General features: G+C 45.9%; 1 protein-coding gene across 1 annotated transcript; it reads right to left on the reverse strand.

The window, feature by feature from the left end:
• Positions 1–698: 698 nt before the first annotated feature.
• On the reverse strand, positions 699–26,160 carry WSCD1 (WSC domain containing 1). Its single transcript, XM_071575178.1, has 9 exons — positions 25,362–26,160; positions 17,115–17,800; positions 13,394–13,508; positions 12,737–12,921; positions 9,950–10,071; positions 4,914–5,079; positions 3,365–3,529; positions 2,529–2,729; positions 699–1,479 (listed from the first exon to the last, which is right to left on the reverse strand). The coding sequence occupies exons 2-9, from the start codon at positions 17,539–17,541 to the stop codon at positions 1,127–1,129; spliced, it is 1,734 nt and encodes a 577-aa protein (XP_071431279.1). The 5' UTR covers positions 17,542–17,800; positions 25,362–26,160; the 3' UTR covers positions 699–1,126.
• Positions 26,161–26,306: the final 146 nt, after the last annotated feature.

The raw sequence follows: 26,306 nt of genomic DNA on the forward strand, positions 1-26,306 counted from the left end.
GCTGGGGATGGCTCCAGAGGGCAGCACTGAGTGGGCTGTGGTTTTTCAGTTTGGATTTCTTTGGAGTTCGTTCAGGGATGAGGAGGGAGGTGGGATCCTGCCCCTGCTGAGGCCAGCAGGACGAAGGCTCATACCCTTTGCCCCCAGTGCCCAGGTGGTCCAGGCTGATGTCAGTACTGCCATTTCTATAACCAAGAGCACAGACTGTAGTGACATTTGGCCCTGGTGTCTCCCCAGACCCACTGTGACTCCCCACGTGCAGAGATGGAGTTGCAGAAGCCTGTGCCAAGCCCCTAGCAGAGGTGGCACCCTATTCTCTGACACTCTTTAGGGTCTCATCCATGCCCCAGGGGCCAGGTTTGGGGCTGATAATACCCAGGGATACCAACTGGCCATGCTGAATTTGTTCTCCTGCAGCTTTCCACTGTGCACCTCACCATGGGGGATGCCACAGCTGCCCCCCTTCCTGTGTTCAGGTGGTCCTAAAACTCTGTCTGCTGTTCCTGCAGGGCAGTCTGGGGTTGGTCCAGAAGCACCTTTCTGCCCAGCATCTGTGGCACCTTTGCCCACCGGTGTAGCTCTGACACTGCCATGGCAGATGACCTGATTAATGGGTTATACAAAGAAGAAAGAAACTGATTTTCTTAAATGCTCAAATGAAAATTGTTGATCGGTGTTCAGACTTCCCCCCCCCCCCCCCCCCCCCCTTTTAAGCACATTCATTTCCAGCACAGTTGCTGTGGAATCCCAAGTGGCCTCTTCTCTTGCAGGTCTGTGGTGGCAGTGGGGCGAGAAGACAGGTGCCACAGGGGTAGGGATGCCATGCTGTGATGCTCTGAGCCACCTGTGCAGGGAGGAGCACACACAGATAGACTAATAGCTTTTTGCCTTGGTTTATAACCCAATTTCTATCCTTCATCACTTCCCTTCTGGAGCACTTAGTGCCCTGAAGAACCCCCAAGAGTGGAGAGAATTTGCAGAGCTCAGCAGTCTTCACAAGTATCTTTGCTCAACTGCTAGAGAGCGCTGGGAGTTTTTTGTTGCTTCTTTTTTTGTTTTTTTGGTGTGGGGTTTTTTTAAGAAAAAAGTACTTTATTTTTAACCACAGCTGTGTGATACCAGGCTATCATCTTGGCACATACTCCCTGGGCAGCCCTGTGAAGTTTCTTCCCCTCAGGGCTTCATCCACTGTCAGGATGTATTTGTTGATAAGATCTTTCATTTCCTGGGTGAATGGTTCAAAATCCTTTTGCTTAGCACCAGACCGCTTGAAATTCCCATCCCTGTTGTTCTCCACACAGAGCAGCCGGTCCTCTGTCACGGTCACATTCAGAAACTCCACCATCTCCTTCAGCTTGGGGATGAGGCTCTGCTTCAGGTCCTCATAGTGGACAATGAGCAGGCGCTTCCCATACTTCAGCCAGTCCAGGACGTGGGAGGCCCACCAGGAGGCATAGCTGTTCACGAAATCTGGCCACTCTAGATGACCAGGGAACCAGGAAAATAAGACACTGTTAGCCATGCTGCAATTCAGCAATTTTCCTTTGCCTTGGGCTTTAATGATGCTTCGATCTCTATTTGCTGTGTGTGATAATTTAATTTCCCGAAGGTCAAGATAGCCCTGGCGAAAGCTTTTGGGCTGGACAAAGAGCATTGTGGTTGAAATGTAACAATTTGCAGTTTGCAGTATGGGAAAGCCATTCCCTCTAGACCTTTTCTGAGGGCTATTTTGTCTGGTTTTTGATGAATAGGTCTTGAGTTGTGACTGATGAAAGGTGATACATGAACATGGGAAAGAAATGTGTTGTGACACAGGACAGTCTCCCCCCTCAGCCCTCTGTCAAGCCACAGCTGTAATGCCTGAAACATGCACAAGGAGAAATGGAAGCCAAATGTCTTTTCTGCTACAGAGTCTGAGAGCAGCAGTGTATCCAGTGGGGAAATTGCAGTCACCAGCCAACTTGCCAGTCAAACGCATGAAGCGTGGCGGGCAGGTTCTCAAGTCTTTTCATGTGTTAAGGGGACACCAAATCTCAAGTCCCCTTATTGCTATTATCATTATTTATCTGCAGTGCAGTAGCACCTGTACAGCGCTGTAAAATTTCCTTCAGGAAATGTCATGCTCCATTGGATCCCCCAAATCTTAAATTAGATTTCTCATGGTTATTACATGCTGCAGGGGCAAATTTCCTTCACCTCACATAGCCTGGCAAATGGGCTGTGCACAGGAGTGTTGTACCTGGACATGTTTTCTCTGCCCAACAGTGCAATGGCAGTGATGCTCCTGTGTGCCTGTGGCCACGGCATTAGTGCTGCACTCCCCTCCTCCCCATGGGGATGGGCATAAGTCAAGACCACAAGTGCTCCCAGAGCGCAGGTCTAAGTGCTCTGGGGGCTGATCTCAGCTGTGATGGGACTCAGGTCCCACTGAATTTGTTTGCAGTGCTCACTCAGGTCCCGGTGTGTCCCCCCTTCCCAGCATGCAGAGGAAATGGGTTTCAAACCAGAGCCTGCTGAGGGGCACTTACCTTTGCTCTTCCAGTTGCGGTCGGTGGCATAGCCCAGGTGCCCAGCATATTTTCTATTGAACTCTGCCATCAGTGACTTGTATGGGTTCCTTATCAACAGGATGGCCGAGTCAAACATTTCAATCTCTGTCTTGCCACTTTCATGTGTTTTCACACAGATGGTCCTTCTACTTCTCCAGTGGTCTTTTTCTCCTTTAAAACCTGTTTTACAAGACAGGATTGTTGGCTTTTTCACTTGATTATATGTCTGTGCCTTTTTGCACTGAATCATTCCCTACAGTGGTGTAAAGTTGGTGTGACAGTACTGGTCAGTGAAACCCACTGGCAACCAGGCTCTCCCTCATTGGGCAGGGTGTCCTTGGCCCTGTACTGCAGCAAGGCAGCTTTTCACAGGGCCAATGCTTGGTGCTTGCTAAATGTCTGCCCCCTTGGGATACTGCCCTCCCAGAATAATTACTCACGTTTGAAAATTTAACCTTCGTGTTTCCTGTGCTACTGAAGGGTCTCACCCACAGAGTTTAGCCAACAGCTTGTCAGAAGGGAGACACACACATGTGTGTGCACAGGGCACCAATGTGGGAAATGCACACATTTGCAAATGCAGAGCCTGGCTGTTGTCTGAGAGCAGCTGCCTGTCAGGCACCACGCACTGAGGAGCCATCCCTGCTGCCATCTGCACTGTGGGAGGCTGCCTCGGTCCAGGCATGTGTTTAAATTCTCCCAAACGTGCTGACAGCGGCAGCTGTTGCTGGCTGAAGCAGAAGGATGCCAGAGCAGTAAGTAAAGCCCTGTGCCTCAGAAGGGCTGCATGTGTCCCATCCCTTGGGACACAGTACCTTTGTTGTAGAGGGCTCCATCGAAGTAGTAACTTCCTGTGTAGTATCCCGTGGCATGCTCTATCAGATGGCGAGCCCACGTATTCCCGGCCCCAGGAAAGCTTGACAAAGCAACAAACACTTTGGATTTGGTGGTTAAGAATTTCCTGTCTGTGCAGCGAGTGTCTGTGAGTAGAGAAGATATTTCATTGTTAGCGTTGTGGCTTTTTAATAATTCCACTGACAGCTCTTGATTACAGGGTTTATTGCTTCCTCTTTCTCTCTCTTACGAATATAGGATATCAATTTGAGTCCAGTTGTGAGTCAGCCACTTCCCAAAATTAATTCAGCCATATGAGGCCAAAGAGATTATCCTCAGAGAGGTTTCTGCTGGTTTTGTGTTAGGCAATGCTTTTTTAATAAAGCTGCAGCAAACCATTGTATTTGCCAGCAAGTTGTGTTAAAAGCCCCTTGATGCCTGGTTGTTACCAGCTATTTGCCTGTCAGGTTGGCTCTTCAACGGAACTCAAAATATGCCACTACACCTGGAAATTGGGAGTTTTATAACATAGGAGAACACCCTCCTACTGAAAGGAGCTGCCTTCAGTTAAATCTCTTTACTGCCACTCCTCTCTGAAGGGCCCAGGCACCCACAAGCCCTCCATATTTGGAGTCAGACACCTGGTTTCATACATGCTTCTGTAAATCCTTACCTTGCTTCCTAACATGCCAATGAAACCAAGGATAGCATGAGAACCAATCTTGACCCTATGTAAGGATTCATCAAGAAGCCAGCTCTCTTCATTCTTCAGAGCAAGCTCTAGATGAAGCCATGGTTAGAAAGTGCCTGCACAGCCCAGAGAAGGAAGTCTCCTACTACTGCTGATCTCTCCAGACCTGCGAAGAACTAGCAATTTCATGGAAATAAGCATTCTTCTTGTATGATCTTTTCACATGCTGGTGTTTGCAGTCTACCTCTGAACTGGGAGATGGAGAGAAAAAAAAGGATGTTGGGGAAAAAATGGCCAGCACCAACCCAGAAAAGCACTTAATTTGTCAATTTTAAGCTTGTGAGAAGTTTCAGTGAACTCAGTGCAAATCACTGCATGGATAAAGTTGCCAGAACCATCTAAATGGTTTTCTGGGTTGGAGGCTTACTCTCTGCCTTATCTTCCAGCCTTAAACATGTATGGAGATGAATATTTTAGAGGAAGACAAGTATAGCAGAATTAGTCTGCAGAGTTGCCTTGGTGGCTGCCTGATCTGGGAGCTGCAGGGTGGGGAAATGCCTTCACAGGCTCAATCTCTCCATCTGCAGAATAATGAAGTTGTTCTGTGTTGGGGGGAGGCTGTGCTGTGCAGTGAGAGAATGGAAAGATGCACCTTCATGATTCCAAGGGGGGAATTTAGATAAAGACTGTTCCCTAAATTCCTGCCTGTGTTGTGATACTCACTACTGTGGCTCAGACTGCTGTAAAGGAGATCACTTTTACCCGCTGCAGAAGGGGCGCAGGGGCTGTTTCCAGCAGTGATGGCCCTGGCCCTGGCACAGCAAGGCTGGAGCTTGTACCTTGCACAGGTGTCTGATAGACCAGGCAGTACTTTCCCTCGGCAGCGTTGCTGGTGTTTCGTGTCCCGCTGCAGCGCAGCCCGTCCGCGCCATCACGCAGCGAGAAGCGCCCGGTGGGGTATCCGCAGTAGCACTCCTGCCCTCGGATCACTGCCAAGGGAAACTCCTACAGAATAGAGAAAATGGATCAGTGCATAAATGCCAGGGCATCAACAGCCTGCGGGGAATGCTGCTGCCATGCAAAGAAAATAAATCTTCACAAGGCCACTCTCAAGATCAAAGCAGTGTTTGTCATTCTAAAGCTAGTGCTCCTTTATTGCTGCTGTTTTCATATTGCAGTTACCTAAAAAGTGGGTTTCAGACACAAACCTCAAAAACATACAATTCACAAATTCTTTTCATAATTCATTAAAAGAAAATCATAATATTCCTGCAGCACCTAGTATGTAATTTCACCTGCAAAACATCAGTGTAGGAGAAGTTCGAACTTGCCCCCAAAAATGAGCATTTTGAATTGAAAGAACTTTTAAAATTCCATTTATACTCCCCCAAACCAAATCAGCTGCCATGTGTTTGCCTTACTCAAGTTGATTTTACCTCAGTTTGTATAGAGGAAGTTTGCCCTTGAAAGAATTAAAGGGAAGAAGGAACTTTAGACCCACTGACTGCTGCAATCATGTTTAAAGATAGACAGAACAAAGTGAAGAAAGTTTGCATCTCAGTGTGACCTCCCAGGTTTGCAGAAAAATGAACATGCAGAGAGGGCCTGGTGGAGGATTTGAGAGCTACTGGGTGTAGTTTTGAAAGAACTGTTTAGAAATCTTCCATCAAGTCATTTTTGGCACATTTTTCAGAAGGGCTCCACTGACAGTGAGCGTGGGGCTCTGCCCTCAGGCACAGATGCCTCCAACTCACCATATTCTGTGTTTTGTGCTACTCTGCTTCTAGATAGACAACCTCCTAAGGTGTGCAACCACAAGGAACTTATAGTTAGTGTTCCTTGAAAGAAATGAATTCCCAAGGAAATTTTTTGTCTATAAGAAATGTTTTTTTTAATGTCTTTGATGCAGAATAATTCAGGTTTTGGTGTACCAGTCTTACCCAGGATGAACAACAGGCTGCAAAGCTGCACTGATGTGTGGTGGTGGGGCAGTGAGGCTGGGTTGCTGGGCTAATGGTGGTGAGAATTAAAGCAAGTTTGAAGGAAATGTAATTATTTGCAGAAGAAATTAGCAATTGCTTACTGGCCCTAAAATTCAGGATTTCCCCTCTTTACATAATGCCTGGGGTTGTCCCAGAGTTCCCTGTGGGCTCACGTGGGGCTGTGTGAGTGGGCAGAAGGACATTCAGGGAGTATCAGAGAGCAGAGCATTCAAGTCCACCTATTCCGTATCAACATTTTTTGCCTTTTAAAAGCCTTTTGGAATCTGGGAAAGCATGACAGGACTGCTGAGCAGCTTATCTCTCTCTCTTGCCCACGTGTTCATCCCCTGATAAGGAGTCAAATGCAACACGTGTGCTGTGTGTGCCCCAACAGCCAACATTTGCTTAGCGAATGAGATATGACATTGTCAAAAATTATTTACAGATTTGATCCAAGGGCAAAACAGTTCTTGATTTGCCTGCAAACAGAAATTTTCCCTTTACAATGAAACAGTGTTTCACTGTTTGAGAAATTAATGTGTCCCTGCCCTCAAACACAGCCTAGAACAAAAATGTTCCTTGTATCTCATGCCAAGTGGCCCTTGCAAGTCAAAGACTCTTCTGGAAGGCCGGGGGTCTTGTGAGGAGACGTAAGCAACAACTTCTCCATACCTCCTGCATCTGCAGAAGCTGGTGGGTGCTCTGCAGCCTCTCAGCACGCAGGGCTGACCCTCACCTGTGCAGCTTTCCCTCAGGTTGGGCAGCACATGGGTGAGGAAGGGGAGAAATTGGGAGTGGACTTTACAAGGGAAATCTCAAAATTTTCCTAATACCCAATATAAACTTTTTCTGGTGCAACTTGAGGGCATTTCCTCATGTCCGGTGACTTGTTCCTTGGGAGAAGAGACTCACCAGGATACACAGTGTTGGTGCAAAATGATGTAATCAGCAGCTGATTATTCCAACTCTGTGCCTGATGGTCTGTGCCTGATGCAGCACAGAGAGTGATTGCAAAGTGATGTGTTCAATCTTGACTTCCAGTCAGAGTTTAATCAAAACTCCAAGCCACCTCCTTTGCTCACCTGTGTATTTATGTGTGCCCCAAACTGGGGGGTCATGGCTTGAAGTAACCATCTAACTTTGAAGTGAGGGACTAGTCCTCAAGCTCAGCCCACACAGATCTGGGATGCTGCACGTTGGTGAGATACCAGGGCACAGCCAGAGAACTCTGAGGGGCTGTGGGTAAGTGTTTTCCTGGACTGAGCTGTAAAGCAGGCACTGACAGGCTCAGGTGTGCATCCTGCAAGCTGTAACTCAGGGAGAGGTGATTTTGACTATTTGCACAAGAATTGGTGAGATGAAGCCTCAACAGGTAGTTTGAGTGCTGTAAGGAAAGCAAACATTCTCCAATAGCAAAACAGCTGATGTGATGATTCAACCATCGTTTTGTAGTAGGTTGTATCCAAATTAAGAATTATGAATAGATTAAAAATACATTTATCTGGTTTTACTCTGATTGCTAAATTAATTCCTTTCCCAACTTTCTATGCTAACTCTTCTATATGATGCAGTAAAAGTCTTTCAGTCTATCAGAACGAATAAGAGATTGAGGCTGATCGCAGAAGGAAATTTCTCTCCCAAGTAAAACTGATGGGTTTTGTTAATTTAAAAAGTGGCATGGTCATTTTCCAACAAACTTAGAAGTCATTCTTCAAGTTTTCATTGAACTGGATATGCTAAAAGCAAAGTATAAATACCATAAAGTCAATACTGTTCTTGCATAAAAATTCTGGTTTCTTTTTCCGTGTGATCTATTGAGCCAGGCGACAATTCTGTAGGGCAGTGCTAGACCCAGTGTGACCCTACTTGAAATGCTCCCTGCTCACTGCTGCAGTAAAGTCAGCAAGGCTGTGATTATCTGTGTCAGTCAAGGTTCTGGCCTACTTATCTTTCCTTTATTGTGTTTGAAAAAATATCTAAATCAAGCTATGGAATCACTCTGTATGAATTCTACAATGGGATTTGGATCTAAATCCCAGGAGTCATTTGTTTATGAGAAAATAACTGCATGCAGCTACATCTGGAATCCAAAATAGCAGGTCTGGTTTTGAAATGAGAAGATTGCTGTATTTTCTGTATTGCTCTACAAAGAAAAGCACCTTAGAGGTGGAAACATTCAAATGTGCAGACTTGGTGGCATAGCTTTTGGATGCCTGGGGTTCTCTCCTCATGACCTGAAGTTCTCCCAGGTTTTACTCATGTCACCACAAATGTTTGGGGTTTCATAGCTGGTCTTGTTTAGGTACCTGAAGTTAAACCACAAATTGGTGTGTGACAACTGTGGATATGCAATTCTGCTTCTGAAGCAGAGGGAGAAACTGCCAGTCTTTTTGTAGACTGCCCAATAGTCCCTTTCCAAAGGGTATCGTAGTGCCTAGTAGAGCTAACAGTGAGTTGTTACCTGCACCATTTCAGGGAAGGAAAAAATGAGAGGTACTAAACCCATGCTTCACATTCCTGCTCTAGCTTTTCCTCTTCATGCTATCGATTTTGCAGCCCTCTCTGTGCCTCCTGTGCAGAAGGAGTCTGTTTAGATAATCCTTTAGACTATCTGGGTTACTGATGGCTTTCTCACTCAAGCTTCATCAAGCAAATATGCATTAGCTCTAACTCTGAAAGGTTATGGCTCTTCCACAGAGATGGCCAGTCTCCTCCGTCCTAAACCTGCTTGGATGTCATGTTCATGTGGTACATTTCCTTGCAGTCTCTTCTTTGTTCTTCTCAGTCACCAGTAATTTCAGATGCTTCTACTTCTTGGCAGCATGGCCAGAAAAACCTGAAGGAACTAATACTTCTGAAAACCCACCTATTTAGAAAAACCATCTCCCAAAACCAGAGTGGCAAGACTGTGCTTAAAAACACTGACCTCAATAATTAATTGTCTTTTATGAGTAAATATTAATAAAATTATGTTACATGGAGTAAACTAACACAGATTAAGATCTTTTCCCACCATTAAACAACAGCTAATAGTAGAACTTGGAAAGAATTGCTCATTTCCATGCCTGCAGATGTGAGAGCGTGTTGGGGTGCGTGTTTGTGAGGTGCTGTACACGGGGTATGTGGGTGACTCCCTGCAATTCACTGCAGAGTTAATTCCATGGTGCATTCTTAAAACTGGTTTAGAGGATATGTTGACTGGAAAAAGCTTCCCCACTCTACCTAGTAATTAAGAAGATTTGTTTCCCATGCCTTAATAGTTTTAATCAATTTCGTGATGCTGCAAAAAGTAATTGAATGTTGAATTTAGTGCATGAGGCTGAATGTGGCTGCAGGCGAAGTCTGACCACACAATGAACCCTCAGTACAAAATATCAGCCCCACTGGAGTGGGAAGGAAGGGAAGGGGACCAACAGCTACTCAAGCAGAGAGTGCCCTGCCCATGGCTCCCCTAGAGCTGAGCAGGGCCGGCTCCCCAGAGGGCACTGGAGTCACATTTCAGATGCAGCCAGCCCACATCCACCCTCTGGCAGTGAGCCTGCCTATGAGTGCAGCCACTGAGACATCCTCCGGGGTCAGATCTGGCTCAGGGCTTGGTTGGGTTGTGACATGGAAACGGTATTGATTTCCTCATGGTCGATATTCATCACTTAGAGCAGCTTTTCTATGTATCATGTCTAGTGGCACCACTCTGATGACTTTCCCTCCTGCCGTCCCCACTCGAGTGTTGGACCAGATGCATCACTGGGTATTTACTCTGATGAGTTTTGTCCTTTAGAAACTCATTTACAAATTCAGAGCTCTAAGGCACTAATCTCTGTCCTTCCCTTAGTAGATTAGACTTTAAAATAACGAAAAAAGAAGAAAGGATGTGAAATGAGAGCTGTTCTTACTTTCTTGGAGCAAAATTCAGAGCACATCTCCACCGTCAAATTGGGCTGTGTCAAAGAGGCTGGAAAGGTGTCTGTTAAATTTTCTGGAGCTCTAAAACATCCTCGATATATAACATTCCTCCCTGTGGGGATATGAAATAGGTTTCTCTTAAGAAAACGATGTCCATAGTATCCTGCCCCTTTCACAAAGAACAGTATTAAGTTCAGAAGCCAACAATAATAAAATAAATTTTATATTACAAAGGCTGTAGAAGTAAGAGAAACCATGATTAGAAAAATGTGTTGCAAATCCTGTGGTATTGAAAGAAGCACATGCTTTGTACAAACTATGGAAAGCAGGGCTGCAGCACAGGGTTTGGGTTAAATTCCACCAGTGGAGGGCATTGCTATTGTTTGCATGTCACGCTTTCCTCTGAAGACCTGCTTTCCCCTCAGAAAGTTAAAAGCCCCATAAAAATCTACAAAGCTTCCCAAGACCTGCACCAGAAAAAGAAAGGACTGTAAATGAATCCTGAAGACCCCCTCCCCCTGGAGCCACCTTCCTGCTCAGCTGCTCCTCTCCTCCCTCCTCTGCTTTTCAGGCCAAGGGAGTTTGCTGCAGCCTTCAGACCCTGAATTGGGCTTTTGTCAACTGGTCAGAGAACAGTTTCCACCACATCTTTAGCACCAGCCTCTGATCTCACCTGCTTCTGTAGAAACCCACAAAGCTTGGCAGAATTGCACTGCTCCCTTGAACTGTATCACCAGAACTGATGTGGGAAGTGAGTTGGATGACAGGAGAGATGCAGTGCAGTTATGAAGAAAAAAAATTGGTTCTGCATGAATTTCGTGGCAGAAAAGCCAAAATTCTCCAGGATGAGTCAAGAGAAAGATATCTAAGAAGAAGCTGCTCAAATGTTGTTCTAATAACTGTTCAAACCAGTTAGTAGAAGTGGTGGTGGATCTCTAGGATCACTTGAGTGATGTGAAAATAAAATAACTTGACCCAAGATGGGGGGAACAGGAATCTCCCTGGGACCAGGTCACAGCACCAAATATGGACCTTGATGTCTTTGAGCTCCTCAGGATGTTCTTGAAAGGCCTCCTACTAAATCTCACAGTAATAATTAACTCCTGAAACAAAATGTTTATAGACATGTTTAGAGTTTTCTCAGTGGTCAGGATGAAAGCTTGAGCTGCCCACACCAGGTTTGGAAGGAGCAGAGTTCACAGCAAACCCACAGATCCCACTGGAAATGGGTGGGTTTGTGTGATCTCCCTACTTTCTGGGGAGGATGGCTGAGTCCTGCCCCGAGGCAAGTGACACTTTGTGCCACAGCCACCTCTGCTGCAATGTGGGCTTTGTGCTTCATTAATGTGATGTAGGGACACAAGACCCATGGCACAGGTGCTGCACAGCTCTGGGTGTCCGGGGAACTGTGGTGGGAAGGGACAGGTGAGGGACAGAGAGGGGAGACAGCAAGCCCCATCTCTTGGAAGGTTTAAATGGAGATGCTACTGAATCCAGTCAGTGTAAGAAGTCTTATATGAAGTCTGTGCTCTATATTACACAGCATAAATCACAGGGGCCGTTACAGTCTGAGAGTTACTTTCCAATGTACTTGTTCATTGTGATTAATACTTGTGTTGGCCCCTCAGCTGGCTTGTGTCAGGGGGATTCTTCAGACAACTATCAGGTATTACTACAGGCAAAAAAATCCCCCCAACAAATCTAGCTCCAGGCTAGACTAATTTGATGATTAATTCATTAATACTTTAAAAAAATTAAATGCTGCCTTTTCCTGCAAAGTATGTATATATATTTTTTATGCTGGAGGTTTAACCAGTGATACATGTCCTGGGAAACGTGCCAACGTGCCTGTCAGCCTGACTGTGGCAATTTAGGTCTATGTACCTTTGATATATAATTTATATGTAGCTGGGTGGATTATTGCACAAACCTTGACTTGTCTTTAAGAAAAAATGAAGTACCATCAATACTGGCACAACATAAGGCCTTGGTGCTTCTTCTCAGCAAATAACATCAGTAAGGTCTTGTGAGCTTGCCAATTGTAAAGACTGATCAGCTGTTTAGATCTTTTATGTGCTTTGTGTTGGCCTAGAGGTTTATCCATTGTGTCCCTCATGGCAGCTAATTGAATGACGAGTAGAGTGTGTTGCCATCTAAAGATGAAACAAAAATCCCAACTGCTGCTGGAACAGAAGTTGTTGGCAAAGCAAAACTTTGTGGTATAATTTCTCTCACTTAGGGAAGGGATTGATGTGGCTTTCTCTGGCTTCTACTTACTGCCTCCTGCAGTCACAGAGCAGTGATTTTGTTTAGGATCATCTGAGCTTAGGGTGGCCTTGATCTGATTGCTCTTCTACCCTCCTGTTATAGGGCACCCACTTCCAAGGCTGTTTCTTAAACACGGGTTTGTCCCCCTGCAGTACATGCCACAGGGAGTGGGTTTTCAGCTCCAATTCTGCTGCTGTTGCAGTCGCTCTGCACTGTGTTGTGTTTCCTCCCTGGTGACACCAACCTCCTGTGGCAGTCCCAAGGCAGCTGTGCCAGGCAGTCTCCCTGCTCCCAGGCAGAGAGCAGCACTGCTATTTCAGGGAGGCAGCCAGGGACCAGACCAGCAGCAAATGATCACTGTGCCACGCAGGTACCTTTGTCCTTTGCCATTTCAAACTCTAGTGACAGAGCGAGACAAGCAGCGGGGACAACCCACACGCTCAGCCTGGCCCTGAGGTCTCTCCCTCGTGGGGCAAGTGGCTTCCCCTGTCCGTCGCATGCCCACTTACGTCGCCTCGCTCCTGCCCGCAGCTCCTCCACCCTGTAGACCGAGAGCCGGTTCACCCCTCCGCACACAGAGCCCTTCTCCCCCTTGCACTCGCTGTTGCACTCCTCCGGCTTCGCGGCGGTGGCCGGGAGCGTGTTCCCACAGTAGCACTCTGCTCCGTACGCCAGCCCTGCGTAGGTGTATGCCCTGTGTGAGGAGCAAAACCAGGCACTGTCATAGAGGCACCCATCTGATCCCTGGGTTGTACCTAAGCGAGGCAGGAGCCTGTCTCCGAGTCTCTGCAGGCGATGTACATTTCTGCTGCCCTGCTCCAGAGCTCAGTCTGCCCCCAGGGCAGCATGGACTCCTCGACAGGGGCAGCCACCTTGATGAGATTTGGGCTAGACAGATACTAACAAAGACTATTTAATCAAACAGTAATTTTTGCTCAGGACAACAGAAAACATATTTTAAGTAGCCATGCTGCCATATGGAATAGGCAGCAGTGCAATGGTCTGCTTCAAGCAGGGCAGCAGAGCTATGCCATGCCTGAAGGTGTGAGATAATCACCATTTTTACAGATGCTGTATGTCTAATGTAGGAATGCTTTTTCTATTTCAAATTCAGTTCCACTTATTGTCAGAAAAGAGAAAACTTGGAGTGAAAAAGTACCACTCACCTCTCAGCACAAGCTTCCTGACAGTGAGCTACTGTCATTTTTCTTAAGTCATAGAAGACAGCTCCCTTCAGGGTCCTCTCCCTCGAATCGTCAGTGAAGCATCCCATGTAGGTGCCTGTGTGCACACAAGACCAGGGTTAGGCAACACATAAGGGATGGAGTTGGGGAAAGGGAAAAGCCCATCCAGGGCTGCTCCAGCACCATACACTGCAAGAAGGGCTGTGCTCAGTCAAGCCCCACCTGCTCTGCAGAGCTCTCCATTGGTACTGAACCTTGGCAGGTGTACAACTGTTCCATGGAAATGGATAGAAGGGAAATGAGACTTTCACCAGATTCCTTTCAGCACTCTGAGTCTGTGACCCCACTGGAACTGTGGCTCCTGCAGGCAGCTGCTGCCTGACTCCCTCCCTTGGGTGACGAAACATGGCAATTCTCTAAAGTAAAGGAGAATGTAGTCTTCAAAATGGTAAAACCTTCCAGAAATCTTGTTGGATTTCTCCCAAGTGCTCTTTAAAATCTCTACTTGATAATGATATAGCACAAGAAAAATACTAAGAAAATCAATTCTCTTTGGATATAGAGAGTTATGTTAACACTGTAATGGAAAGAAAACTTCAGTCTTAACTAGGCAGCACCACGTAGCTGTTGCATTGAGCTATCTCCCTCTCTCTGATGCAAGGAATCTCCTCAAATATGTCTTGCTTTACTTAGCATATGAAAGATAAATGTTTCTCTTAGACTGCATCCAACGTTCAGCCTATTTTTTTTGTTGTCAGGAACAAAATACTATGAAAATCTAGCCCATTTTTTAATACACAGTTGGAAGGATGATGTGGAGTCCCACTATTATACTGCAATTGTGTGTCTGTAAGTACATTTTATCACTAAAATATGAAAGAAAAAAGGAAATTTGATTTTAGAAGTAGCAATATTGAGATGATAACACAGGAAAATTAAATAATGTAGGCCGTGGACAGGAAAAGAACATATGATGAAAAATGAAACAAAAAAGCATAATATTAGCAATAAAATAATCCACAAGAAAAAGGAAGTTTGAACCACTCTAACAGGGATTTGGAGCCACAAATAATAAATCAAACATTTAAATATCACAAACACAACAGCAGATTCAAAGACCTGCACTCGGTAATTTGCCAACATGCAATTAGAAAATTCACAAGCTGTGAACACACACTCCAGCACGCTGTTAACGAGGTGGGAGTCATGCAGTCATGCACCTGCAACAAGAGTGCTCCACATTTTACTGGAGACTTTTGATTTGGGTATTTCCAGTCAAACCAGTAGCATCAGAAAACTGAGGAGCCCAAGTGAGGGTCCTGGGCAGGGCAGCTGCCAACTGCCCTCCTCCTGTGTCCTTCCCATGCCACCGCCAGCCCAGCAGCGGTTTCTCATTCAAATCCTCCTATGAATGAGTCATGGAGAGACTCAGAGTCTGGTCTCAGAGTAGCATGCCATGTCATGTCATGTCTGTAATCCAGTCCCTGTCACCTCTGCATCCTGTGCAGCAGCAGAACCAGGCCAGGGGAAACTGTAAAACTCCATCCACTAGCACTCAGAACAGAAAACTCTCATTTGTTGTACTAAGAGTATTTGCCAGTATCCCTGGCAGGAAAAGATGTGGTCTCTACCCCGAGCCACTTGCAGTGTCAGCAGGTGGGAACCTCACTTGGAAAAGAAAGAGGACTTGGATTTTCTCACCCAAGGCTGTGTGCTCCTCGGTGGAGACACAGCAAGGCAAAGAGAGCTGTGAGGTTCCCAACATGCTGGGTCAGATGCCATCATTTTTGTGCAGGTGCAGGGCAGCTGTGCTGCCTCAGAGCCATGGTGTGATTCCAACGAGTGCACAAACCCAGCCTCCCTCCACAGTCAGGCAATGCTGCTTCACTGAGTGGGAACCACAGGGCATCACTGAAACTTTAGTAAGTCTTATAACCACAGAGGAGTTCATTAGATCTTGGAAGAGATCCATAATGAAATAATAAGCATCTAAGTTCACTACAAGGAAGTTGGGGAAGATAACATGCTCTACGTTGGTAGTTAAATTTTAATTGATAATCTTCAAAGGCATTCCAATGCTTCTTAACAGTATTGTTATTAATAATGTCACTTTATGTTCTGTCAGATATTCAAATTATGCATATCTGAATTTAAAATTCAATACGGTGGTATGTACAAATAAATAGTCCTTCTGGCCTCGCTTATCAGCAGTCAGAACCTGAGCAAGGCCCTCGCTGAGTGGCTCTCAGTCTCTCCTCTACCACCAAAACCTGCTACCAACAGTGTTCTGTAGTGTCTGTGGAGCAGCTCCAGCTTGGTGCTTCAGGTAACTCCAGCGGTTCAGTCTGCCTGACTCACACTGTGTGACTCATCTCCCATACACCACCACTATCGCCTTCTCCCTCCCATTCCTGACAATTCCCTCAGTAGGTATCACAATGTGGCACCCATTTTGTGGGATTTTTGCATAAGGTGTCCTTTTGTTTGGGTAAATTTATTCAACAAACTAAAAAGCAGTTCAGTAATGTGGTGTCTAGTCATTTGGATCCCATTCCTGTTTCATTATCAGTGAAACATTTCCAAGAACTAGTTCTTCTAAAAGGCGACATGTCAAAGACTGCAAACTCACACTTTGATGCTGCAGTGAGGGCATGGCAGTCACCCAGCACAGATCCTGCTGCTTCTTATGGTGTACTCAGCCACTGGAGGTGACAGCAGAGTTAGAGCTCCAGCTCAGCCCAACACCATGGCCAGCTGGCTTTATGCTGCATGGGACACATGGCGAGGAGTGCTGGCCCAAATGTACTTAGATAATGCAGCTCTTAGGGGGTCATAAGGATAAAAAGCCATGTAGGAAATGTGAACAACTACTGAGTTCTGTTCTGCTTCTCTGCTTGCTCTGGATAATAGTTTCTTAAAATTCTTCCTACTGAACCAACCAAAAAGGATATTTACCAGCAGCACCCAGGGTACCAGAGTCAAACTCACAGTGAACTCCTCATTCTGTCAAAATGGAAGGCCTTTCCCTTTGGATTGGAAATGGTACAGGTTTGTACCATGTTTTCTGGGCACTGATGTGCTGTGCCCATGCAGTGGTGTGAATTCTCCTTGTGTTCCCTTGCCCTGTTGCACGTTCTCAGCAAACTCCCAAAACCCAGGAGTTTGGTTTGGGGGGTTTGATGGCCCACCTTGTGTCCCCTAAAGGACAGTGTGTTTCCATAGATGCTCACAGAGGGCAGGTCAGGAACAGTGAAGGCATTTTCAATAGCAGAATATAGTATTTGCCAAAATGCTGTAGCAGCAAGGAGGCACTTCTAGACTTATGATACTGTGTGGTCCTGATAGTTAATTTGATAAAATCCACTTTTAAAGTGTTCCCTCTTCTGAGAAAGAAAATCAATTAAAATGGTCATCTCTGCCTGCTTGAAGAGAAAATAATTTAAATTAGGGAAGCATATTGCACTGTCTGGGCTTTCATTCAATCAATAAAATTACTTTTTTGGAGGAAGTTACAGCTCAGCATGACCAGGGAGGTTAGGTTTGTACTTTGGCCTGTGCATATTCCTAAGAAGTGTTTTGCAAGTAGCAATGAGCGAGAAGGGAGAACTGCAGGGACACATTGTGCTGCTAACCTGTGTCTGCCTGGGACACGCAAGGTGCAGTTTATGTGTGTGCCAGAAAATGGGCAGGGTATGTCCCTTACCTTTGTGTTCAACAGTGTGTTTCATGGCTTTAAATCCCGCTGTCTGCATGGGCTCCTGGTCGCTGATGAACCTGTGAAACCACCTTCTTCTCAGCTGTCTGAGCTCTGAGTTGCGGGACACAAGCCAGCGTGGGCTGTGCCGCTGGTCCAGCGCCGGCTCCTGCAGCGCATCCATGCCCACCAGCAGCCTGGGACCAGGGCGGGGGTTCTGCAGAGCTCGTGGGTCTGCAATCCCAACTCCAGTCATCTCATCCGGCACCACCAGTGCCTGGGTAGCAGAGGTCCCACGCGAACCTTGCTGGATAACCAAGCGGGTCCGCTGCAGCAGCAGGAGGCTGCCAGCCATCAGGTAAGCTGCTGTGAGGAAGAAGAGCAGAAACTGGGTCCGGCGGAGAAACTTCTGTAGCCTGAAGAAAGCTTTGGCCATGCCCTTACTGAAACTGGACCCTTCACGCCTCCCGATGGGCCCCCGAATCTCCTCCTGGCCAGACACTTGTTCTTCCCATAAGTTCAACCCATCACTTTGGTGTCTTCTCCCGATAAAAAGCTTCTTCCCAGCCAGCTGCAGCAGAGACCAGCTTGGTGCAGCACAGCCACCGGTCTCAGGCACCAGGCTGGCCCACAGGCTCTGCACAATCCCAGGGTGATGCCTTCATCATGTCCTGCCGAACAGCCAATGATGAAACCTGAAATACCAAGAAGGGGGAAGATTGGTTAACATCCAAATTGAAAATACCCACCATGGGGGTCACTTTTCCCCACTCACCCCTTTTGGCTGTAGCTGAACATTTCTCCATCTGTTGTTTGTAATTATGCCTGTTAAGAACTATAATCCAATGAGAACAATTGATTGAGTCCAGGAGAGTTTCAGATCTTCGGACTTTTTTCTTTCCTTTCTTTTACCTTGGAATATGCAAGAAATACTTCTATGGTGAGGTTATTTATGTAGGGATGTTTGGAAAAGAAGTTCTTTATTCTATCAGTAGCCAACATCTCCATCCTTTGTCACTGGCTGAACAGGCAGCCACAATACAGGCATCTTTTTAGGGAGGTATTACCAAATTCCTTCCTTTCAGCTAAACCGTAGCTGAGCTACAAATGCAGATCAGATGGAAACTGCAGTATGGGTGTGTGGGAGGAAAAAAGAAATTGCATCAACTCACAATAGATAAGATAAAAATTATTAATCTCTGTGCAGCACAATGAAGTTGGGCTTTATGCTGGAAAGACATTTGGGGGTTCTGTATTTACAGGGCTGGGGCAGTTGCTGTGCATGTCGCTTCATCAGAAACCAGAGATCCTGCTGTTTTTTTAAAGTAGATTGATGTTGCCAACTATTGATGTGGGGATGTTCATGGAGAAAAACTAGTGAATGTTGGAAAAAAAATTCATCTCAAGTTCAGCAGATCTCTCTTGACTGCTGCTGAGCTCTGCAGCTTTAGTTGTGCTGATGTGTACCACGATGAGATTGTCTGGGCAAGAAAAGCTCCTTTGTGCTCTAGGGAACCTTTAACCTCCCATGGCAAATAAAAGCTGGCATCTCCCTATAAGTTCCTGCTTTCCCAGTCCATCCCTTCTTTGTGAAGTTAGGCAAGTGCTGAGAAATGCAGTGTTTTCCAGAAAAGAAAATATTATGGCTTTTGCTTAGCTTGCAATTGGGGCACACTCCTGAAATCCACAGTCCTGGCAATGAACATCTGCTTACTGTGTTTCTTGTCTCAGTATCTGATTGAAAAGTTTTGTGGATATTCACTTATGCCTCTTTATTAAGTAAATGTTACCCATTAAGTGTCCCTCCATTCCCTTTTTCATTTATTTGTGTAAATTTGTTCTGTTTTAAACAGCAACCAAAACCAGAGGTCCAAAACTTCTAGGAGAAAAATAACTTAAGACTCAGCTGAATCTTTTGTCAATTGAACCTGAATTTCTTTTGTGTCACCTTTCAGCCTTGATTCCTAAATGTGGCTGTCACAAGGAAGGACTCCTTCTCTCTAATCTTACAATTTGGGTGGTCTTGAAAACCTGATTTAGGTACTCTTTTTAAGGTTTTTCTTTGTTTGTTTGTTTTCGGTTTTTTTGTTAAAGTCTGTGTATGCTGATTTTAATTGTATAGGGCAGAGCAACACTCAGAAATATTCTATGTGCTTATTTGCTACACTTTCTCCAAGGGCTCAGGAGCGTGAGCAGGTGCAAAATGCTGCCAGGCTGTAGCATCTGCAGTGAATTCTTACTGCTTTCTCTACAGCAGAAGTTACACACCTCCCTCCGGATCAGCTCCAAAGCCAAAGAAAATGCATTGATTTACACCAGCTAAAGAGCTGACCCTCAAAGTTAAATTATTGAAAATCTCTGATCAATGTTGTGAGTGCTCGAGCATTGCAGTAAAAGGGTCAGAAGTACCAAGACAGATGAATGGAAAATTAGCCATAATTAGATCCTGCAGGTTGTTACTGCGCTAATTCATCTGAAGAAATACTGTCTATGAGCATAGGTGGGATTTGATTCACTAGTTGTTCCTGCCATGGGACTACTGGAAACTTGAGCTGTTCCCAACGGAGGCTGTCTGCTTTGAAAGGAAGCTGTATGCATGTATGAGCCACCTAGGATTCAACTGGGAATTCCTGTGCAGCTGGCAGTACTTTGAGGGAAGGCTGAGTTAGTGGGCAGGGGGCTGCTTGTCTCAGTGGCCAGGGGCTGGGCACACAGTGCTCTCTGAGGTGTCATCTGCACTAGAAAGTGGTGGCTTTTCTTGGTAAAATGCTGCTGTGAAGCCTCAATGGGGAGATGGCAACAGCTACAGTCACACAGGGCGTCAAAAGGTTTAAGATTTTTTCACCCCCTAGCAGCAAGATGAAACCAGATAAATTGATGAGATTTGAAGTCATCTCCGCCCAGCTGTAATTCAGAGTTTCACAGCTCTTTTGTTTTATTCACAAAGTAAGAGATGCTTCAAGCCCAAGTTCTCAGATGCACCCAGTTGCTGGTGTTGGAGAGGCTGTGCTGCAGCACCCAGAGCCTTTGGGCTCATCAAGACACGCTGAGAGAAGGGCCATCGAGGCCACGTCACAGAGGTCAGGCATGTTATGCTTGAAACTGCATAACTGGCCCAGTTTTGTCCCTTTTAACACAACTGTGTTCTTGGTCAGTGGATTTTGGTAGAGTTTCTTATCTCCAGTATAAGAGGATCTGCCACTGGCCTGGGAAGCACATGGCAATGTTTCCTGAAGCCATGGGAGGCCAGTCAGGCCACCACCTACCCAAAGAGTGATCGGGCATGGCACGATCTTCTGCCTCCACGTGAGCAGGATGGAAAACCTGCTGTGCATCAGCACAACTGGAGAAAACACCCAAGGTATCAGACCTAATCTAACTGTGCAGCAGGCTCTGTGCCCAAACACCAAGAAATGTTTGGCATTGCTCCTGTTGCTCTGCCAAGTTTGTTTGTTTATTTATTTATTTACGAAGGAAAAACTGCTTCTGTGTCTCAGAGGGGTAACTTTGCCCTTGCCCAGTGGTTGAAAAAGTTTAAATGGTACAAGGCAATTTTGCTGCATTCAACGTGATGTGTATGAATTACCTCCAGATGCACTCGCCCTTAGAGCAGTTGCCATGACAGTACATTGTAGTAAAATCCAACCAAATAAATAAGCAGACTCTCCGCCCACAGCAACTGCTGCAAATGTGCAACTCAAAAATTAAATGTTGCTTTTTAGTGGGGAAATAGCAGAGAGTACTGCTAACATAAAAACTGTCATTTGATTTTTCCATAAACTGCACATTGCAATACCATCAAAGTATGCCTAAAAGAATTGAAGTGCATCACTTTTGATGATGATATTAAAAAGGAAAGAGTAAGAAGGAAAGAACTAGTATCTGGTAATAGAAAATGCATCATTTATCTTTTTCATGCATGTTTCACTTAAAATGAATGAAATGAAACAGAAGAAAAGCAGTCTTCTGCTCCTGTTTATCAGTTCTCACAGCCAAAGGTGTTTAGGACAATATTAACTGGGAGTTGTTTGTAAAATCATAATATGATAATTGAAAGGAGTGTGAGATGGGCAATGAGAACTGTTAAGTGGCAGAGTAGACCTCTATGTGAAGGGGGAGATGAAAGGGTTAATGCTGCATGGGGATGTGGAGGGAGGGGACTGGATAGTGGGGAAGGGCAATAATTAGCACTGGCAAGTATCAGCTTTGGGGATGGTGAGTGGAAGAACAGGAGATCTACTGGGTGCTGGGCCTTCAGGAAGGAAAGAATCCCTTGCCACCAAAAAGTTGCTGTATGGAAAAGGAGGTCAGTACCTTGCTTCCAAAATGATCTTGGAAAGTGTCACAGAGGATGTCACACTAGGGAGCTACATTAATGTATTCGTAAAGAGACCTAAAAGAAACACAGTAAAGCTCTTGGCAATTCTGCTCTCCTAGCTCAAGGAACAGCTACAGAATTCTTAAGGAAAGACTGAATACTTTCAGTGATGCCACGAATGCTGGTAAAGGCTGAAGACACCAAAAAACTAGCCCAACTCACAGGTGAAGAGTTGTTTAACTGAGGACTGTCCCTTAACATGTGCTCAGTGCAGAAACTCAGGTCAGTGCCGCATTGACGACTGCAGCTCATCAAGAGTTGGTCTTGTCTGAAGACCAGCAGGATTTTGCAAATTCAGTGTTCTTGGCACAGAAGCAAGAGGATGTTTTCTATTGTAAACTGAAGGGAATTGGACTCATGAACACTATTTTTAGAAAAATCCATGCCTCTTCCACATTTCTCCTTCCTTTTGTCAGCTTCCTTTGAGGACAAATGCGGTCAGTTAGATGCCAGCTGAAGGATCCTGGCTCACAGCCTTTTCTTTGGATACACACTGCCATTTTCTCAAGGCAGTTTGGAAAGTCAAGGCAAACATCACACTGCATGAATGCTCATAGGAGGTGAAACTCTTAATAAGCCACAAATTTGATGCTGAGACCCTGTCAAGTATTTGCAGTTGTCTTTATCCTGATAGCTAAAATCATCCTGAGAAACTCTGAGATAGCTGACAGTGAGTGCTCCTTGCAGCCGTGCTTTCATATGTGCCCAGAGCATCTCTCCAGGTTTGACAAAGGGGCTAGAAAAGACAATAAAGTCGAGCTGAGCTCTCCCTTCATACCTTAAGTGGAATTCACAGTGAAAATTCTATATAATTCCAGTTTCCAAATCATGGGGGAAAAGAGAAAAATGAAACTGTGGATCATGTTTGTATGGGAAGTGGCAGATGCTGAAAGTGAAGCTTAAAAGAAACATGCTGATACTCTACTGTCTTAAGCCAAAATCCACCCAAATCAAGATGCAGGTTGATGCTGATGGATTTTGGCTCAGGTCCGTTGTTACTTTTTCTAGCTCCTTAAAAAACTGTCATGTGGAATTGTCTCAGTGACAAGGTAATTTAGAAATTCATGCAAAGCAAAGAAAACTGATTTTGTAATTCCACCACCTTTCCTCAGATATTCTCTCAGCAAAAAAGAGGGGAAATTTTCAGTGAAGAGATACTTTAATATTCATGTCCTTCAGTAGCTTAAACATGTCCTTTTCTATGAGATGAGTTCTATGAACTACAGCCTGAGTGCCGACCTTTTGGCAGTTACAGTGCAATGCTCAAACGAGACCTATCCAGAAGTCACAATGTGGCCTTCCCAGAGGGTTTGGCTTTGGGTGGAGGCAGAAGCACCCTCCAGCTCTGGTCCTGGGGGCAGGCATCCCTTCCAATGGCCCTGCACATGTGTGTTTTGTCGCAGCGGACAAGCTGTCCAGCATGGGCAGGGAAGGGGCACAGCCCTGGAGTGCCTCACACTCTGCTCCATGCTGTGCCCCACGGCTCCCACAGCTGCTGCCCCTGCATCCATTCTGCTCCTCTCTCTTTTTCTCATCCCTGCAAGGTAAGTGGAAAACTCGAGTTGCTTGTGTTCTTTGCTCCAAGGCAGGAACATTCAGCTTCGGCACACAAGGCTGAGGATGAGTTAGTGCCCATGCTTTACTCGGGCACAGCCTGAGCCACCCTCCATGTGTAACACTTCCATCAATTCTGCTGCTGCAGAACTTGCTGAGGGGTTTGATAAAAGCATATGATAAAAGGTGTTTTCTTCATTTCCTTTCAAGTCACCTCCAACTATGTGATTTAGAAAATAATTTGGCCACTAAATATTTCTAGAAACTAACTCTTCCACCCCTTTTTCATCAAAACGAAGCTTGTAGTCTAGGGATTTGCAGTAAAGCAATGGAGTGACCAATGAGACAGAAATGAAGGGACCCTCAGGCTGCCCTGATGTGCCTTGCCCTGATCTGGTCTCATCATTGGAGCTGCCAGAAGTAGTAGGAACTTTTAAAACATTTCTTCCAACTTAGGGAGTTTTCCTTGCTAGAGGATGGGCTTGTGCTGACCCCATGCATATGTCTCCCTGTAAGGTCTGCCAGCAAGCCAGAAATGAGGTAAAAGCACCCCACTTTCTCCACATGCTGTGGTGGCAAGTGTTGCAGTCTGAGACGGTTTTCCAGCAAGTTTACCATTGCTTGCTACACGTGTGCTTCCTACAAGATGTAATCAGATTGCAACATTATCTTTGATTCTGAGATTGTGTTAAAGCCTTTAAATAATACTGAACTGTGATTAATAAAGCAGAAAAAAATCTCTATGAGGAGTTAGCAAGAAGACAAAAAACTCTACAGCCCATAAATTAGTCAAATCAAGTTGAAAATAACACAAATTAAAACATACATTATACCCCCTCTATTCAATATGGGAGATGTTCTATAGTGACAGGTAATTCAGCTTTGGAAGGGAAAGAAAATATCACAGAGCAGAGCTGCAGCCCGAGCCTGGAAAGCCAGCTCTAACTTGTGCAAATTTGGTCCCAGCAGCTCTTTCATCAGACAGTCTGTTTTTCGAGACCAAATTTTTACTATAGATATGCATAAATCCAGACAATAACATTGCTGGTGAGTACAGAGCCTGAGTGCTGGCTTGGAAAGTGCTCAGGGACAGCTTAAGCAGAGAGCACACTGGTGATGTGGTATTTCTCCTATATTAATCCCATGTATTTTACCTAGCTCAGTGATAATGCAGGAATCAGGAGTGGTTCCACACCAGTACAGGAAAGATGTGGACACATGCAAATCCACATTTTAGAGGTACATATGCACACACACATGCACACGTGTGCATTCTGTACACAGAGGGATGTGTGCTCCAGAGGGAACATACAGGCTGCTGTCACCATTCTCTGATAAACTGAGAGCTTTCACCAAACTATTCCTGAACCTCAAAAGTATTTTATCAACAATAAAGCACTCATGTATGATGTACATCCTTTGATATTAAGAGTTCAAGCACCCAGCAAAGGATGCTCTATCTGCAGTTCCTAAAAGCCCCTTATATGGTCTGTGGCTGAAGTTTTGCACAAGAATTTTCTAAGAAATTTACCATATATTGATGTTTGCTTTAGCCCACCAGAGCTAGAGATGAGATCTTTCCTGTGTCCAAGGAAATCTACTGTAATTAAAATAACACACAGCTTTGTAAATAAATCATAAGTGTTTTAAAAGTGTCTTTGATAAACCCCTCAGTATCCTGCAACATTCACCTACTAAACATTGTTAAGAGTGTATTTGTTCAGCATGGTGATGCTCCAGAAACTGTTTGGAGAAGCTCAGCATTCCAGGCTGCCTCGCCAGGCTAACACAAACATATTCGCAGTATCCATGCCGACTTTTCAAGTATAATGTTCTGTGGATGCCTGGGGAAGGGCATCTCGAGAGCAAACTGCAGTCTTTATAAATAATGCCACTAAGCCCCGTCTACTTAGATGCTGTGGATAAACTGAATAAATCAAACAGCCATTGAGACTGCAATGAATGCTGATACCTCAGCCTCTGCAAAAAGTTGTCTGGTTATTGCCCATGCCCAAGCCAGCTGGCACACGGCTCGAAGAGGCAGATACTGCAACTGTGTGAGAAAAAGAGGAAAAGCCTCACCTTCCTTTTATGGCCGGGGACCCCCTGTTGTAGCCAGGCAAAGTCCTAGACAATCCAGTGGAATATTATAAAAAGCCGTAATGCATATCTGAAAAGCTGGTAAATCCTGCTCCCTCTGCCCTTCCCTACTAATCCTTCTCCTGCGTCCCGGTTCCAGCGCGCAGAGCCGTAATCCCGCGCACCGCTCTGTGCCGTGTCTGCGGCGCTCGGGTCCCCCCCGGCCGCCCCTGTCCGCCACTCACCCGGCCCCGCTCCGCGCCCCGTTCACCGCTGCCGTCCCTCGCGGGGTCCCTGCGGCTCGCCGAGGTCCCTGTGTCTCACCGGGCTGTGGCGCCGGGGTCCTGAGCCCTGCGGGGGCTGGCGGGAGGGAACCGCTCCATGGCCTCCTGCGCCAACAGGCTGAATGGAAGCACCTCCGTCCGCGCTGCGCTGCCAAAATCCTCAAGCACAGCCCGTGCACTCGTGTTTCATAACGCTCCCCTGCTCGGGGAAACAGCCTCTCCTCTACGGCTGCTCCACGGCAGAGCTCTGCAGCCTTCTGCAGCTGCAGACGTTTCCAGACCTACCCATTCCCTCTGCCTGGATGTTTGTCCAAGCGCACGGATGGCTGCATCGGCAGAGAGCTGAGTGGCGGCAGCAGCAGCGTGAAGCCCTAATGCGATCAGCTGAACGGATGCTCTGTGTTTGTTGCTCGGTGCCTCTTCCCACTAGGGGCAGATCCCTCCGGAGCCGCTCCTCTGGAGACTCGGACCTCTTCCCAACAGGTCGAGAGGGTCCCGGGAAAGCGAGTCTCTGGCAGTCCCCAGGCACCAGCTTGGAGATTTCAGGCAGAAAATTGTTATTCTGGGCACAGGTGGCTGGAAGTAAATTATTTATAAACGTGAGAGCAGAAAGGCAGTTGCTGGTGTCCTCAGGACTGCCTATGCTGCCGCCTTCCCTGCACGTTTCGGCTTCGTTCTGCTGCTGCTTCACATGGAGATTGAGCAATTTATAATTATTCTCCAAACATCTGCATTTAAATGGGGGCAGGCTGCACACACACGTGGGGGTTTGAAGCACCCCACAGTCTAAGCATATTTAAGGAAACCTCTGGAGATTTCTCTCCTGCAGGCAAAGTCTAACGCAGTTATGGGACCCCTGGTTCCTCCCTGTGCCAGGGAGTGTGAGTCAGAAACACCTGCCTGGCT

Source organism: Pithys albifrons, chromosome 21 (genome assembly GCF_047495875.1).
Source record: "Pithys albifrons albifrons isolate INPA30051 chromosome 21, PitAlb_v1, whole genome shotgun sequence".
In the NCBI taxonomy this organism is placed as follows: domain Eukaryota; kingdom Metazoa; phylum Chordata; class Aves; order Passeriformes; family Thamnophilidae; genus Pithys; species Pithys albifrons.